This window comes from Heterodontus francisci, chromosome 11 (assembly GCF_036365525.1).
Source record: "Heterodontus francisci isolate sHetFra1 chromosome 11, sHetFra1.hap1, whole genome shotgun sequence".
Lineage (NCBI taxonomy): Eukaryota > Metazoa > Chordata > Chondrichthyes > Heterodontiformes > Heterodontidae > Heterodontus > Heterodontus francisci.
The window spans coordinates 117,067,017-117,079,303 of NC_090381.1; the positions used below are offsets into that span (position 1 = coordinate 117,067,017).

The following is a 12,287-nucleotide window of genomic DNA, read 5'->3' on the forward strand; positions in this document are numbered from 1 at the left end:
TAACTCCCCTGCTCTTTGAATGCCTTAGGATCTTCTTCGTCCATCTGAGAAGGCAGACAGGCTTAACAGCCCATCTGAAAGACGGCATTTCTGACAGTGCAGCAATCCCTCAGTACTGCACAGAAGAGCAACCTAGTGAACCCGCAACCTTCTGATTCAGGCAAGATTGCAATCCACTAAGCCACAGCGTACACCCAAATTCATGAATTCATGGTGGGCCGAAGGGCCTGTCTCTGTGCTGTATAACTCTATAACTCTATGGTGCTTCGGCTGGTCGCACTGAAATTGGAAGTTGGGGGTTTAGTTGAGGAGGTTTCTTCGTCGTGGCTCAGTGGGAAAAGCATAAAGAGCAGACAGTACAATGTTCAGTCCCTGGTCTGGTGGCTGGTTTGGGGTGAAGTGTTGGTAGGAATGTCAGTGTTTTTCTCCATAGCCCAGAAAGAGAGAGTAAATCAGCCATGACTCTCACTCCTAATCACCATCCAGTGAGTAAAGACATTATTGGGTCCCACAACCTCTCACAACTGAAGAATAACAATTCCAACAAGTTTAGAGGGTGATCATCCTTGGTACAACTGTACCCCAGTAGGGGTTAACTCCTTGAGAAGAGGAGGAGAAAACTGGTGACAGGAAGGGATTTTCTCAAGCCTTCGTAAGCACATAAGTAACAAGGCTTAGTGTATGTGTGGTTTTATCAAATGTCAATGGTCAGAGCAAGTCAAAATTGTAGTCCTACATACAAACACAAAAACCATTGTGGATAAGAGGAGGAAGAGGAATGAGAATAAGTGGTTTGTTGTATGTACTTCCATTCCTTTGTAGTTTTCTTTCTTCCTCTTCACCTCCATTTCCCCCTTATAGAAAGGTTAGATTGAATTAAATGTTGACCTTGAGACTTGAAAGCAGTCCAGGGTCAAGCACCTGCCAGAACGAGCAATCAGCAGAAAGTTCAGCTGTGGCTATTTGAGAGTCGGGTTCTACCACAAACTTGAGATTGGACCATTCTACCACATGACCAGCTTATCACTGACACATTACCCCAGAAGCTAACGATTCATAATCAGCACAGAGCATTAACCAGTGCCATGCGTACATTCGATACCTGAACTAACATCTCACATATATTGAAGGAAAGTGAGTTGGAAGTACTTGAAAGTTGGGGAATGTGCGGGGGTTGAAGTGCTGAAGGCACGAGTCTTAACTGGGATGTTATTTGGCAGCGTACCAATGAATGGGGCTGTAATTGGACACCATGCCTGTTAATTGGAATGTTATTTGACACTGTGCCTGTTAACAAGGATGTTATTTGGCTGGATGCCTGCGAATGGGATGTTATTCAGTGCTGTGTTGTTGATGCAGATGGTTTGATGTGCCCAGGTGTGGTACGTCTATCAATGTGTCCCCCTCACCTGGGTCATGGTCAGTCAGAGGATGGATGAGCAAAATGCACAATGGTTTATAAACCTCCACGTCAAGGTCTTAGAGTTATACAGCACAGGAACAGCCCCTTCGACCCACAAGGTGTGTGCGTAAAGGCAAATAGACAGAAATCCTGCTGGCGCCATGTGAAATATAGGGACAGTCACACTCAAATCTGCCTTCCCTCCCCATGTTCCCATTGCAACGTCTAATTTTAGTTTCAATAATATGCCTGATTTTTATTTAAATAGTTTATTTTTAAACACGGGTGGACTGCAGGGGAGGAATTGGTTCACCTGAGTAATGGAGCAGGAGCTGATTTGCGAATCGAGAGCGAATTGATATTCATTCCAAGCCAATGGAAAATAAGATGGGTGCAGTGTTTAACAATGCTCCCCATCCCCCTGTTTTCAGTTACTGGCAGAGATCAATTTCACCTACTGATCTCCAGGCTGTTTTGGTGGTTGCATGCATGTGCTTTAGGGTTTTTTTTCTTTTAACACAAACACACCCCACTTCCTTTTTCTCCTCCTCGTCTCAAAGACTTTGTCCACCCCTAAAGGGGAAGTATTCTCCATTCTGAGGTATGTAGACCTCCCTTCCTCCATCATGGGGAGATACAAACACTCTTGTGCCTCATAAACAATGACATAAGCCACATGCCCAATGTTAACCTCTTGCTGACTGTTTTCAGTGTTGGTCCTGGTTTGTTAATGAAATACCTATTGCTTTTCAGTTGAAGGGATTCCTCATCAAAGGAATGTGGAACTAAAGGCTGATCTGGATGTCGTGCAGCTCCTGCACATTAGCACAAAATTGCTGACCTATGCAGATTAGGAAAAGGAGGATGTGTTGGTCTAACATTGGTTCTGAAACTTGTTTGTTACAGTCAGGTGGTTGTGAGGTATTAACTCTGGTTGAAAGCAGGAGATAAAGCTTTAAAATGTGTGCTGTCGTCGGTTCAACTGCATCATTTAACCATGGGACTAACTATAGTCTCAGTCTAATGTAAACTTTTCCTGCCAGTTTGTACAGAAACTTCTGTGTGTTTGCATGCAAACTCAGCAGTCGATTAACAGTTGGTCTCACCCAGGCTCGCAAGTTACTGGTTTGTGCAAGACAGGACAAAACTGGGAAATGTTCTTTGAAGAAGTAAATGTGTTGTTTGTGTGTTTGTGCTTGCAAATATGTGTAGGGGGAAGGGCTGTTTGAGATCCAAGATTAACTGTGTGCAATTTATTTTAATCTCTTTTAACTAATCCCAATATATTACATTGCACGCTATAATGATATCTGAATCATATCTGCTGTTATTGTTTTCAGAATCACAGAATAATACAGTGCAGAAGAGGCCCTTCAGCCCATCGAGTCTGCACTGATGCATTAAAACATCTGATCTGTCTATCTAATCCCATTTGCCAGCACTTGGCCCATGGCCTTAAATGTTATGACATGCCAAGTGCTCATCCAGGTACTTTTTAAAGGATGTGAGGCAATCCGCCTCTACCACCCTCCCAGGCAGGGCATTCCAGACAGTCACCACCCTCTGGGTAAAAAAGTCCTCCTCAAATCCCCCTTAAACCTCCCGCCCCTCACCTTAAACTTGTGACCCCTCGTAACTGACCCTTCAACTAAGGGGAACAGCTGCTCCCTATCCACCCTGTCCATGCCCCTCATAATCTTGTACACCTCGATCAGGTCACCCCTCAGTCTTCTCTGCTCCAGCGAAAACAACCCAAGCCTATCCAACCTCTCTTCATAGCTTAAATGTTCCATCCCAGGCAACATCCTGGTGAATCGCCTCTGCACCCCCTCCAATGCAATCACATCCTTCCTATAATGTGGTGACCAGAATTGCACACAGTACTCCAGCTGTGGCCTTACCAAAGTTTTAATGTTTAAAACAATTTGTGCCAGCCTCTTTTCCTTCTCTTCCCTTCCTCTACCCTCTTAACTCGACATATCTAACACAAAAGAGGGATTCTTCCTGGTTTTGTCCTTATTCACATATTGGGGATGAAATATTCACTTTAATGTAGTAGCTTTCTGGCTTTAGATGCCCAGCTAATCCTGTCACCATTAACCAATTGCAAGCCTGGCTTTCCAATTAAGTTTATTTAAATGTGCTTGAATGTGTAATCAGCCCAACAGATGTTTCCCAACTCCTCTGGGCATACTGATTTTTATTTCTCCTTGAAATGTATCTATTCTGTGTATTCTGAAATATCCCCTTAAGTGTCTGCCACTGCATCTCTATTGACCTATCCCTTAACCTAATTTGCCAGTTCATTTTAGCTGGCTCCACTTTCACGCCCTCATAATTGCCCTTATTTAAGTTTAAAATACTGGTCTTAGACCCACTCTTCTCTGCCTCAAACTCTAATTCAATCATATTATGATCGCTGCTACCTAGGGGCGCCTTAACTATGAGGTCATTAATTAATCCTATCTCGTTGCACAATACCAGGTCTGGTATAGCCTGCTCTCTGGTTGGCTCCAGAACATATTGTTCCAAGAAATTATTCCGAAAACATTCTGAACTATGACCTCAGCTCCACTATTGGTTGCAGAGCCTTCAGTTCTCCTGCACTCTGCAATTTTCTTCTCAAACTCTCTGCCATTTACATCTCTCCTGCCCTTCAATCAACTCCAACATCGCTCTTCATTCATTTCCACCGCTTTCTGCCCCAGTCTTCTGCTCAGTGCCAGAATTTCCCTTCGACTGCTGCAGTATGATAAAGCCTCTATCTTGGTGGATGCTTTTAGAATGCAGACCTTTATCTGAAGTGAATTCAGATCAAATCCACCGAGTAAAGTCACTGAATGAACACAACTACTATTGTGCCTCACAGCTTGGACTATATGATTGAGTTAGTTCCAAGGTTTTGGGTGAAACCCATTTAAAGAAGTTGGGGATTGTTAAAAACAACTTAAAACCAACCAATACTTGTGGGACAAATACAATTTCCATACAGGTCCAAACAAGACAGAAAAAATCTTGATTAAGGACTGACACCGAAAACCAGAAAGGGACCGTCTGTTCCAATCTCATGACAGACAGAAGCGGCAAAATACTGATTCAGTCTCTTTCCTTGTAGGTATGAATTTGGCCAGGCTCTGTTCATCGGATGGGCAGCTGCTGCGCTCGCCATACTCGGTGGAGCTTTCCTCTGCTGCTCTTGTACTAAAGGTAGTGGAGGATCCTACTCGGGCCGTTCATATCCACGATCGCAGGCTGCTCCATCTGCTGCAAAGAACTACGTGTGAGGCTGCTGAGAAGATCCCATCCAAACTATTCATGGGATGCGTGTCTCTTTAAGTAAGGGATGGCTAGTATTACCCTTAATGACAGTTCCTGCAAAGATGAGTAGGAAATGAAAGGGCTTTAATTCTATTAAGGTTATCTTACATTTACTTGCTATTGTCATTTTAATTTCAGGTAATGGTAAATACACCAATTGCTGGTTTCTTTATTTAGAGCACAGACTATAAAAGATCTTCCCTGCAACATAAAAAATATTAAATAGCTTTTTCAGAAGGAAGGATTGTATGGGGGGGGGGGGGGGGCTTGATAATATGCAGGATCTATTGCTGAGGGTAATTGGGTATTTTAGCAGTGCAGCTTGCAACCTTTCACTCAAATAGACCCCAATTAAATAGGCCAGATTATTGTCCTTGAATTGTGCACTCAGGTCATTACTCAGTGAGTTTTCCCATAGCCTTTTATCTCTGTTAATTCTAAGCTTTTCTTCTTATCTTGTGTGCCAACATTTTAAAAAAATGGCTCATGGAAGAAGATAGGACTAGGAGAAGGCCATTCAGCCCTTTGAGTCTAATATTTTATGGAAGGATCAGTGTAAGCTCCTTTTATAAATCGGTATATGTACTCTATCTGACCAAACAGATGGTATGGTCCTAATCCACAGTCTTCAGTAGGCTCTTTAGTCTATACTGAATTAACTGATCTCAAACAGTAGGTTGATGGACAACTACAATTAACCTGGAGATCCAGGACTAGGGAGGGGATAAGGTCGGCTAGAGCATCTGTTCCTGGAGTTCACTGTGCATTGTGAATGGCTGCTGGAGTACGCATGGTGTTCATTCTCACTAGCTTCAGACGCACAGTCCTTGTGATTGAGACATTGCTCTGGGACAGGATCACAGCTCAGCATAAATCAGCACCTTTAATAAAGGAGAGGGTGGGGGAGAGATGCGTGGGTGTGTGGGGGGGGGGGGGGCGTGGAGGTGTTAGAGTGAATAATTACAGTAATTAAATCTGCAGCTGGGTAGGAAGACTTGAAGTACTAGTGAAATTGTGGGTAAGAGTAGTTAAAGGGTGAAGTTTGAAGAAGTCAAATTGAAACCTCTTGACTTCTATTGAAAAAGAAAGCACATGTCAAAGAGTCCCCTTCATTCTGCATAGTTAAATTGCCCTGTATTAATGAAAGAAACTCTTTGCCATTTCTCAGCTTTGCGGAGGCCACATTAAGGAGTAGAGCTCAACATTTGGCCTTTAAACACGTTTACAATCCTCATTTGAAATCCTCAACCATGGCTTCCTAACATCATTTACGAACCTGTTAAGAGTAACGGACTGTCAGTATCGGGACTGCTGAATAGCCTCATATCTGGGATATTTGTATAGACCTGTCTTCATGTACATGTACATGTAACGGTGGTTTCTGCATTTATTTGATGTACTAATGTGTAACCCTTTGGACGAGTGTATTAGCACTGGATATCCAGAGCTGTCAAAATAATTAATGTCCTAGTCTCGATTTGTGAGGTGCAGTTGCTGCACTCAATTTAGGCTTTAGGAAGATTTCAGTAATCTCAGGGCAAGATCATTCCTCAAATTGTCCATGCGATTGTTCACCTGTTACAATCAGTTAAATAATTGATATTCCTGGCAGTAATATATCAGCATCTCACCAAACCCCAACTTGTCTAAATTAGTGTTTTTTTTCACCCCATGTACCAACAGGTCATTATTAGTTCAACCATCAGTGATGCCATTTCATTTACAACCATTGTTTTTTGTGAATAGGCCTGGCCAATCCAATGTGTGTAGCACTTCATCGCTCTCATTAATACTTATCACTCTGAGCTCCATTCGTTGGTTCAGGCCAATGCAAGAGCTGATTTTTATCTGGAATGGATCCACATGGAGGGAGAACTTGAATCATTTCTGGTTGACCTTTGGGTTGTTATGAATGTTTCCAGAGCAGTTTGAAGCTGTTGTTTCAGCAACTCCTTCCTGATTTTGGAACAGACTGTGTCCTGTTGGACTGGCAGTATCTCGAATTCCAAAGTGGAAGTGGAACTGAAACTAGGCCTGACTCTGAAAAATTCCTGGAGTGTAAATGGAGCATTAGGTGCAAATTAAATTCTTTGGGAAGCAGGATGGTTCAAGTGGTTGAGGTCACTGTCTTTCTGATGCATGGGAATGAGTTTGTTTCAATGAGAGGAGTTAGTGTGTACGCTCATCAAACTGCCCTTCATCTTACTGATACTGGAATGGATTTGATTTCAATTTGCAGTGAATGGTCTCTTAACTTGTATGCTACTATTTGTTCAAATTTTTGGCCTTAAACCAAATTGTTTCATACGTACTAGGCCAGGCCACTGAGGTGCTTGACCTTCACCTGGAGTTTCAGTATGATTGTGTCTTCTAGTGTATCAGTTGCATTTACAAAATAGGAACACAACTATGTGTTTATGTATTCTTTAAATGTCTCCCTTTTCCCAAACCCTGCTAATGTATTAACTTAAGTCAGAGGTAGAGGGGCAAATTAACCTGGCCCAGCAGAGAGTAAATCAGTCCCCAACAACATGTCTTGCCATTTCTAAAATGCCAGTTTTTTTTTTTGGTTCGAGTACATAAAGAAAGTGCCATATAGGGAATGTGAACATCTACAGCAGCCATATGTGGTGGAAATGTCTCAATTTTTCAAACAGTGTGGAGGGTTGACAGTGGCTGTTTATGTGGAGTGGGCTGCAGCATGTGCAGTCTATGGTTCCATGCAGGTGCCTCATCTTTCCCATGCATGCCGGGGTAGAAGATGAAATTGTGCTGAAAGTAGGAATGAAAAACATTCTTGCCCCAGTTGATGCAAACCTTACCAGTGTGGTTGACAACTCCAAGCCAGTGTTCTACAAAGCTTTAATGCCCAATATCATTTAATATTCTGCTCAGTGCATTACAATCATTTTTTTTAAATTGCTCTCTGAATTCGTAGAACTGCATCCTTTAAAATGATTAGTACCCAGCTCTTTTAAACAAATGATCAGACTGAAATTTGAAATATTAATTGTTATATATAAACCAGCTTTCATTTTTAAAGGAAACAGTGAGGTATGTAGTGTAACTCTGTCAAGGTCCAGATTTTCAAGGCACTGTTATTCTGATTTGTTTTTATACTAGTCCAAGTGTCCCTTTGGACTAATTATTAACCTGTAGGGTTTATGTTGTGCATTATTGTGTAGGTAATTCTGCCTTTCTAACCTTTCTCAGGCACCAAAAAGTTCCTCTTTTTTTGTACATGGCTTTTTATATATCTGCATGTCTGTAGATCTGTAGATGCATCCAAGGCGTTGCTTGTGGATTGAATTTTTGTACTTAGCTTATTCTAAGGATTTTGCAATAAATTGGGGAATTTTTACTTTAAACTAATGATTGTGTTTGATTCTTTGAAGTATAAAGTTTTAGAAAACTTTTAATTGAAGTGATTTATGACTTTAACCCCTTATAGGGATTAAACCAAATCAGGAGTACGTCCCTATGAATCTCTTTTTTTCAAGTTCAAACCAGACAAACTCTCATAGACATTTATTTGGGTCCATAGAATTGTACTAGCTTTCCCTCAAAGAAAGAAAACCAACAGAGAATATTACCATCTTTTAGATAGCCTATTTTTAATAATTATGGCTGAGTCATAAATATCCCAGTTATTATAAGGGACTGGGAACTCCCGTATCTCCACTTAAAGAGACACAGAGAGGGGGGTTCTTTGTAGTTGTATGCAGAATTCTCCATGAGATGACTTATTAACTTTTACAGATTTATTAAAGAATTTAACATGCAATACACTTCTAAATGGGTAAGTATATCACAATATCAAATATTACTAAAAGATGTAACACATAATCTTATTTCTAACATAGAATCCAAAAGTTTAACCTTGTTAATGTTACAGCAAAATATCTCAGAATATCCATCAAAATTTAAAGTAAACTTTTTACCTTAAATTCCCCTTAGTTGAGAAGCATTGTTTGAGGATTCAACACTTCTAATCATTGCTTCAAAACCTCTCATGTTTATACTGCTTCTGAAGTGTCATCTGACTTCCAGCATTTAGCTGTGACCTTCCTGTGTGTGTTTAAAATCCATATCTTTAATTACCATTTCCACTTAATGTTTTACTGGATTTCCTTTGCTGTTGAAGTTCTGAGCATTTATCTGGTCAAAATGTTTATAATTGTGTTTAGAGTCATAGAGTCGTACAGCATAGAAACAGGCCTTTCAGCCCACCATGTCCATGCCGACCATAATGCCTATCTATACTAATCCCACCTGCCTGCATTAATTCCATATCCCTGTATGCCTTGCTCATTCAAGTTTACTTAACCTCTTGTTCCTGTGAGTCCAGTCCATTTATTGTTTCATTATCTATAATGCCCTTTCCATGGCACCCCAAAGCAACCTCTGGAGCTGACCTGTCTGCACAAACCAATTAAGTTTATTGCTACTTCTTACTGACAGGATATTTCAATGTGTGTGTTTATCTTCCAAGCCCCTGACAACAGAGACACAACTGGATTTCGCAACTTGTTTCTGGTTCATGACAGGGACCTTGAAATTTTCTAACTCCACCTTCTTAAAGGAGAATGTCAGTGAATTCTAAAATCTGATCATTTATTCGATCTTTAATTCTAAAAGGTATAATATTTTAACTATTTTTAAATTCTACTTAATTAAGCCTATTATACCTATATTCCATCACATAATCACCCAGACCTCTCACTGCTGCGAAGCAGTAATGTTTATGGGCTAATATCATGCAATGTTGGGGTGGTTGCTTTTCTCGGTCAGGGCTTGTTACTCTGAAACCATGTGACCTTTAACAATCCTACAATGCATGGCAGCCCCAACGAAACCAGTGTGTTCTGATTCTCTTTCCTTTGTCAACTGTTGCTGCCCACGACAGTAGACTTCCCAATCTCTTGTATTGGAATCAGCCAATTCCATTTAAGAAAGAATTAAATTTATATAGTACCTGCCACATTCCAAAATGCTTCACAGCCAGTAATTTTGAAGTGTAGTCACTGTTGGCAGGCAAGGAGCCAATTTGCGCACAGCAAAGTCCGTCAAACAATAATGAATTGAATGATCAGCTAATCTGTTTTTTTGTAATATTGGCTGAGGATTAAATATTAGCCAGGGCACTGGGAAGAGACTCCCTTACTCTTTAAGTAATACCGCGGGATCTTTTATGTTCACCAGAGGGGGAAACTGGGCCTCTGACAGTGCAACACTCCCTCAGTACTGCACTGGAAGAGTTGGTCTGGATAAAGACTGTAAAGTAGGTTTTGAACCCACAATCTGACTGTGAGAGAAGAGTTCTACCACTGAGCTAAAGCTGAAAGTTCCAAGTCCAGAGTTTTGGACCCTGGATTGTGCAGCCCATCTCTCCTCACTAGGATATATTTTCTTGCTCAAACAATGCTATAAGAAGGTAGGCAGCATAGTTATCAAATTGCCTTGGAAACCAGAATATTCTAGTATAAAAATATTTCCCTGCTGTTTTTCCCCTGCAATATGCAGCGAATTTAAAAGAAAGGCATCTGTCATCTTAGATTACCATCACCTTCAAAATATGGCACCTCTGGTCTGTGGCCTCCTCATCAAGCTTTAAAGCAAAACTAGTGACCTGCAAAATGTTCCGAAAGATGGATTAAGGCATGTAGCACTACAAAAACATTTAATTCCCGCTTTACCTCTACAAGTAAGGACTGGATTTCCGAGTGTAAAAGGACCTCACTGATCATTCCAAGCTTTTCTTCCCTTTTAAAATAAAACATATGTAAATGATTAATTCTGCTTCAGCCTGTAACTCCGTCAGTTATTGTGCTAGTTATAGGTTAAATATAAATCCCAGCCTCGGATAAACAATCGACGTCCTGTTTGGTTCAGACAGAAATGTTCTGACTGACCATCTTCTCTAACCAGCACCCCCTCACCAGTTGTTGTGTCTTCCACTGCTCCATTCATAGAATACTACAGTACAGAATGATGCTATTTGGCCCATTGAGTCTGTGCTGATTCAATTGCTAGCCCAGTGTGGACTGCGTGTTGAGCCACAGCCTGATCAATCCCTACGGCTTCAATAATAGAAAGAATTTACAGAGTGGCTTTCATGACCGCAGGCCATCCCTTTACAACCAATTAAATAGTTTTGAAGGGTAGTCACTGTTGTAGGAAATGCAGCAGTCAATTACACAGCAAGATCCCACAATTACAAAACTGGAATCTCATTCCAGATGATGGGCTCACGTCTCTGGAGTGGAACTTGAATCCACAACCTTCTGACTCGGGTAAAACTGCTACCCACTGAGCCAAGGATGACGAGTACTTGGTTCCAATAATTACTTTTTCCCCAGTTCCCCAGCTGTTTAGTGATGTGAAGGACTTCAGGTTTGAGGTTAATGTCTTAATAAATTTCAGTTGGAAACCAAACCTTAGAACTGAAGCCATGATTCCTTCCATCTTTGTCCAGTTTTTAGGCTTCTCAAAAATGGCAGACCGAGAGGAGGAGGCGGAGATGTGGAATTTCCTATCTTCAACGGAAAGAAGTTCTGTTAACTTGAGATTGTGGGGTGTGTTTTATCTCTGTTCTCTGATTCTAGTATTTAAGCCTGTTTGAACTTGCAGACCAAGCCCTGTTGTCTCATACTTAGTTAACTGTCTGTGCCTGTGCCTTTTCATATTAAAAAGCTGTTATTTAAAAAAAAACCTCAGCCCACATTATCTAATCACTGGTTCCTCCTTTACAAAAAACACCCAACTGCATGACATTTTCTGTGGTTTAGCTCTGGTTTTCTGAGATTGGCGTATAGTTTTTCTTCCCAATTCTGCCTTTCCTGGTCATTGCCTGCTTCGAGACTGTCAAGTTCAGTTATTGATCAAGCTAGCTGGAAGTTTCTAGAACGTCAGCTAGATTCTAATGATTCAAAAAGAAGTTTTTCCCTCACACTGAATGCCAGGTTTGTGTATCATGTTATATTGTGTATTTTTTTTCATTCGTTTCATGGGATGTGGGCGTCGCTGGCCAGGCCAGCATTTGTTGCCTATCTCAAATTGCCCTTGAGAAGGTGGTGGTGAGCTGCCTTCTTGAACCACTGCAGTCCATGTGAGGTAGGTACACCCACAGTGCTGTTAGGGAGGGAGTTCTAGGATTGTCATCTTTTCAATGGATTTTCACCAGCAGTGACACATTGGAATTCAAACCATGATCCCATCCTATCTTGCTCCGATCCCACTCCCCATCCCTTGTCCTATTTTGGACTTTGTCAAGTCCAAAACCAATCATATTTTGTAGTATTCAAGAAGTGTAAAGCTGATTGCTAACGGATATTCTGATGATTCACTCTAATATATTCAGATAGGGTCTGAGTAGGTACCTAAACGTGTCAGGACTGGAATGAAGCACAAGGTTTGAATAATGTAAAGTCTTAAGAAAAATCGTTGCTTTGTTTGTACCTTCCTGGGGAAGGGGAACACGGAATTTGAGTGTTGTGAGCTGGCACCCAGCTGAAGGCAGTACCCCTTCAGATGACCCAAAAGCAAAATACTGTGGATAACTTTTGAT

At 41.2% G+C, this 12,287-nt stretch overlaps 1 protein-coding gene across 2 annotated transcripts in view; it reads left to right on the forward strand.

Moving 5' to 3' along the window:
* The window catches only part of LOC137375491 (claudin-1-like), a 64,852-nt gene extending 53,478 nt beyond the window's left edge, over positions 1-11,374 (forward strand). Inside the window, exons 5-6 of one of the 2 annotated variants that reach the window (XR_010976004.1) lie at positions 4,518-4,738; positions 11,196-11,374. Coding sequence is in view for 1 of the 2 variants with exons in the window: in XM_068042830.1 (XP_067898931.1) it covers positions 4,518-4,686 (169 nt within the window). In the remaining variant the exon portion in view is untranslated. Of the gene's footprint in view, positions 1-4,517; positions 5,633-11,195 lie in introns of those variants that run through there. The other variant, XM_068042830.1, reaches the window with a different exon arrangement.
* The last annotated feature ends 913 nt before the right edge of the window (positions 11,375-12,287 follow it).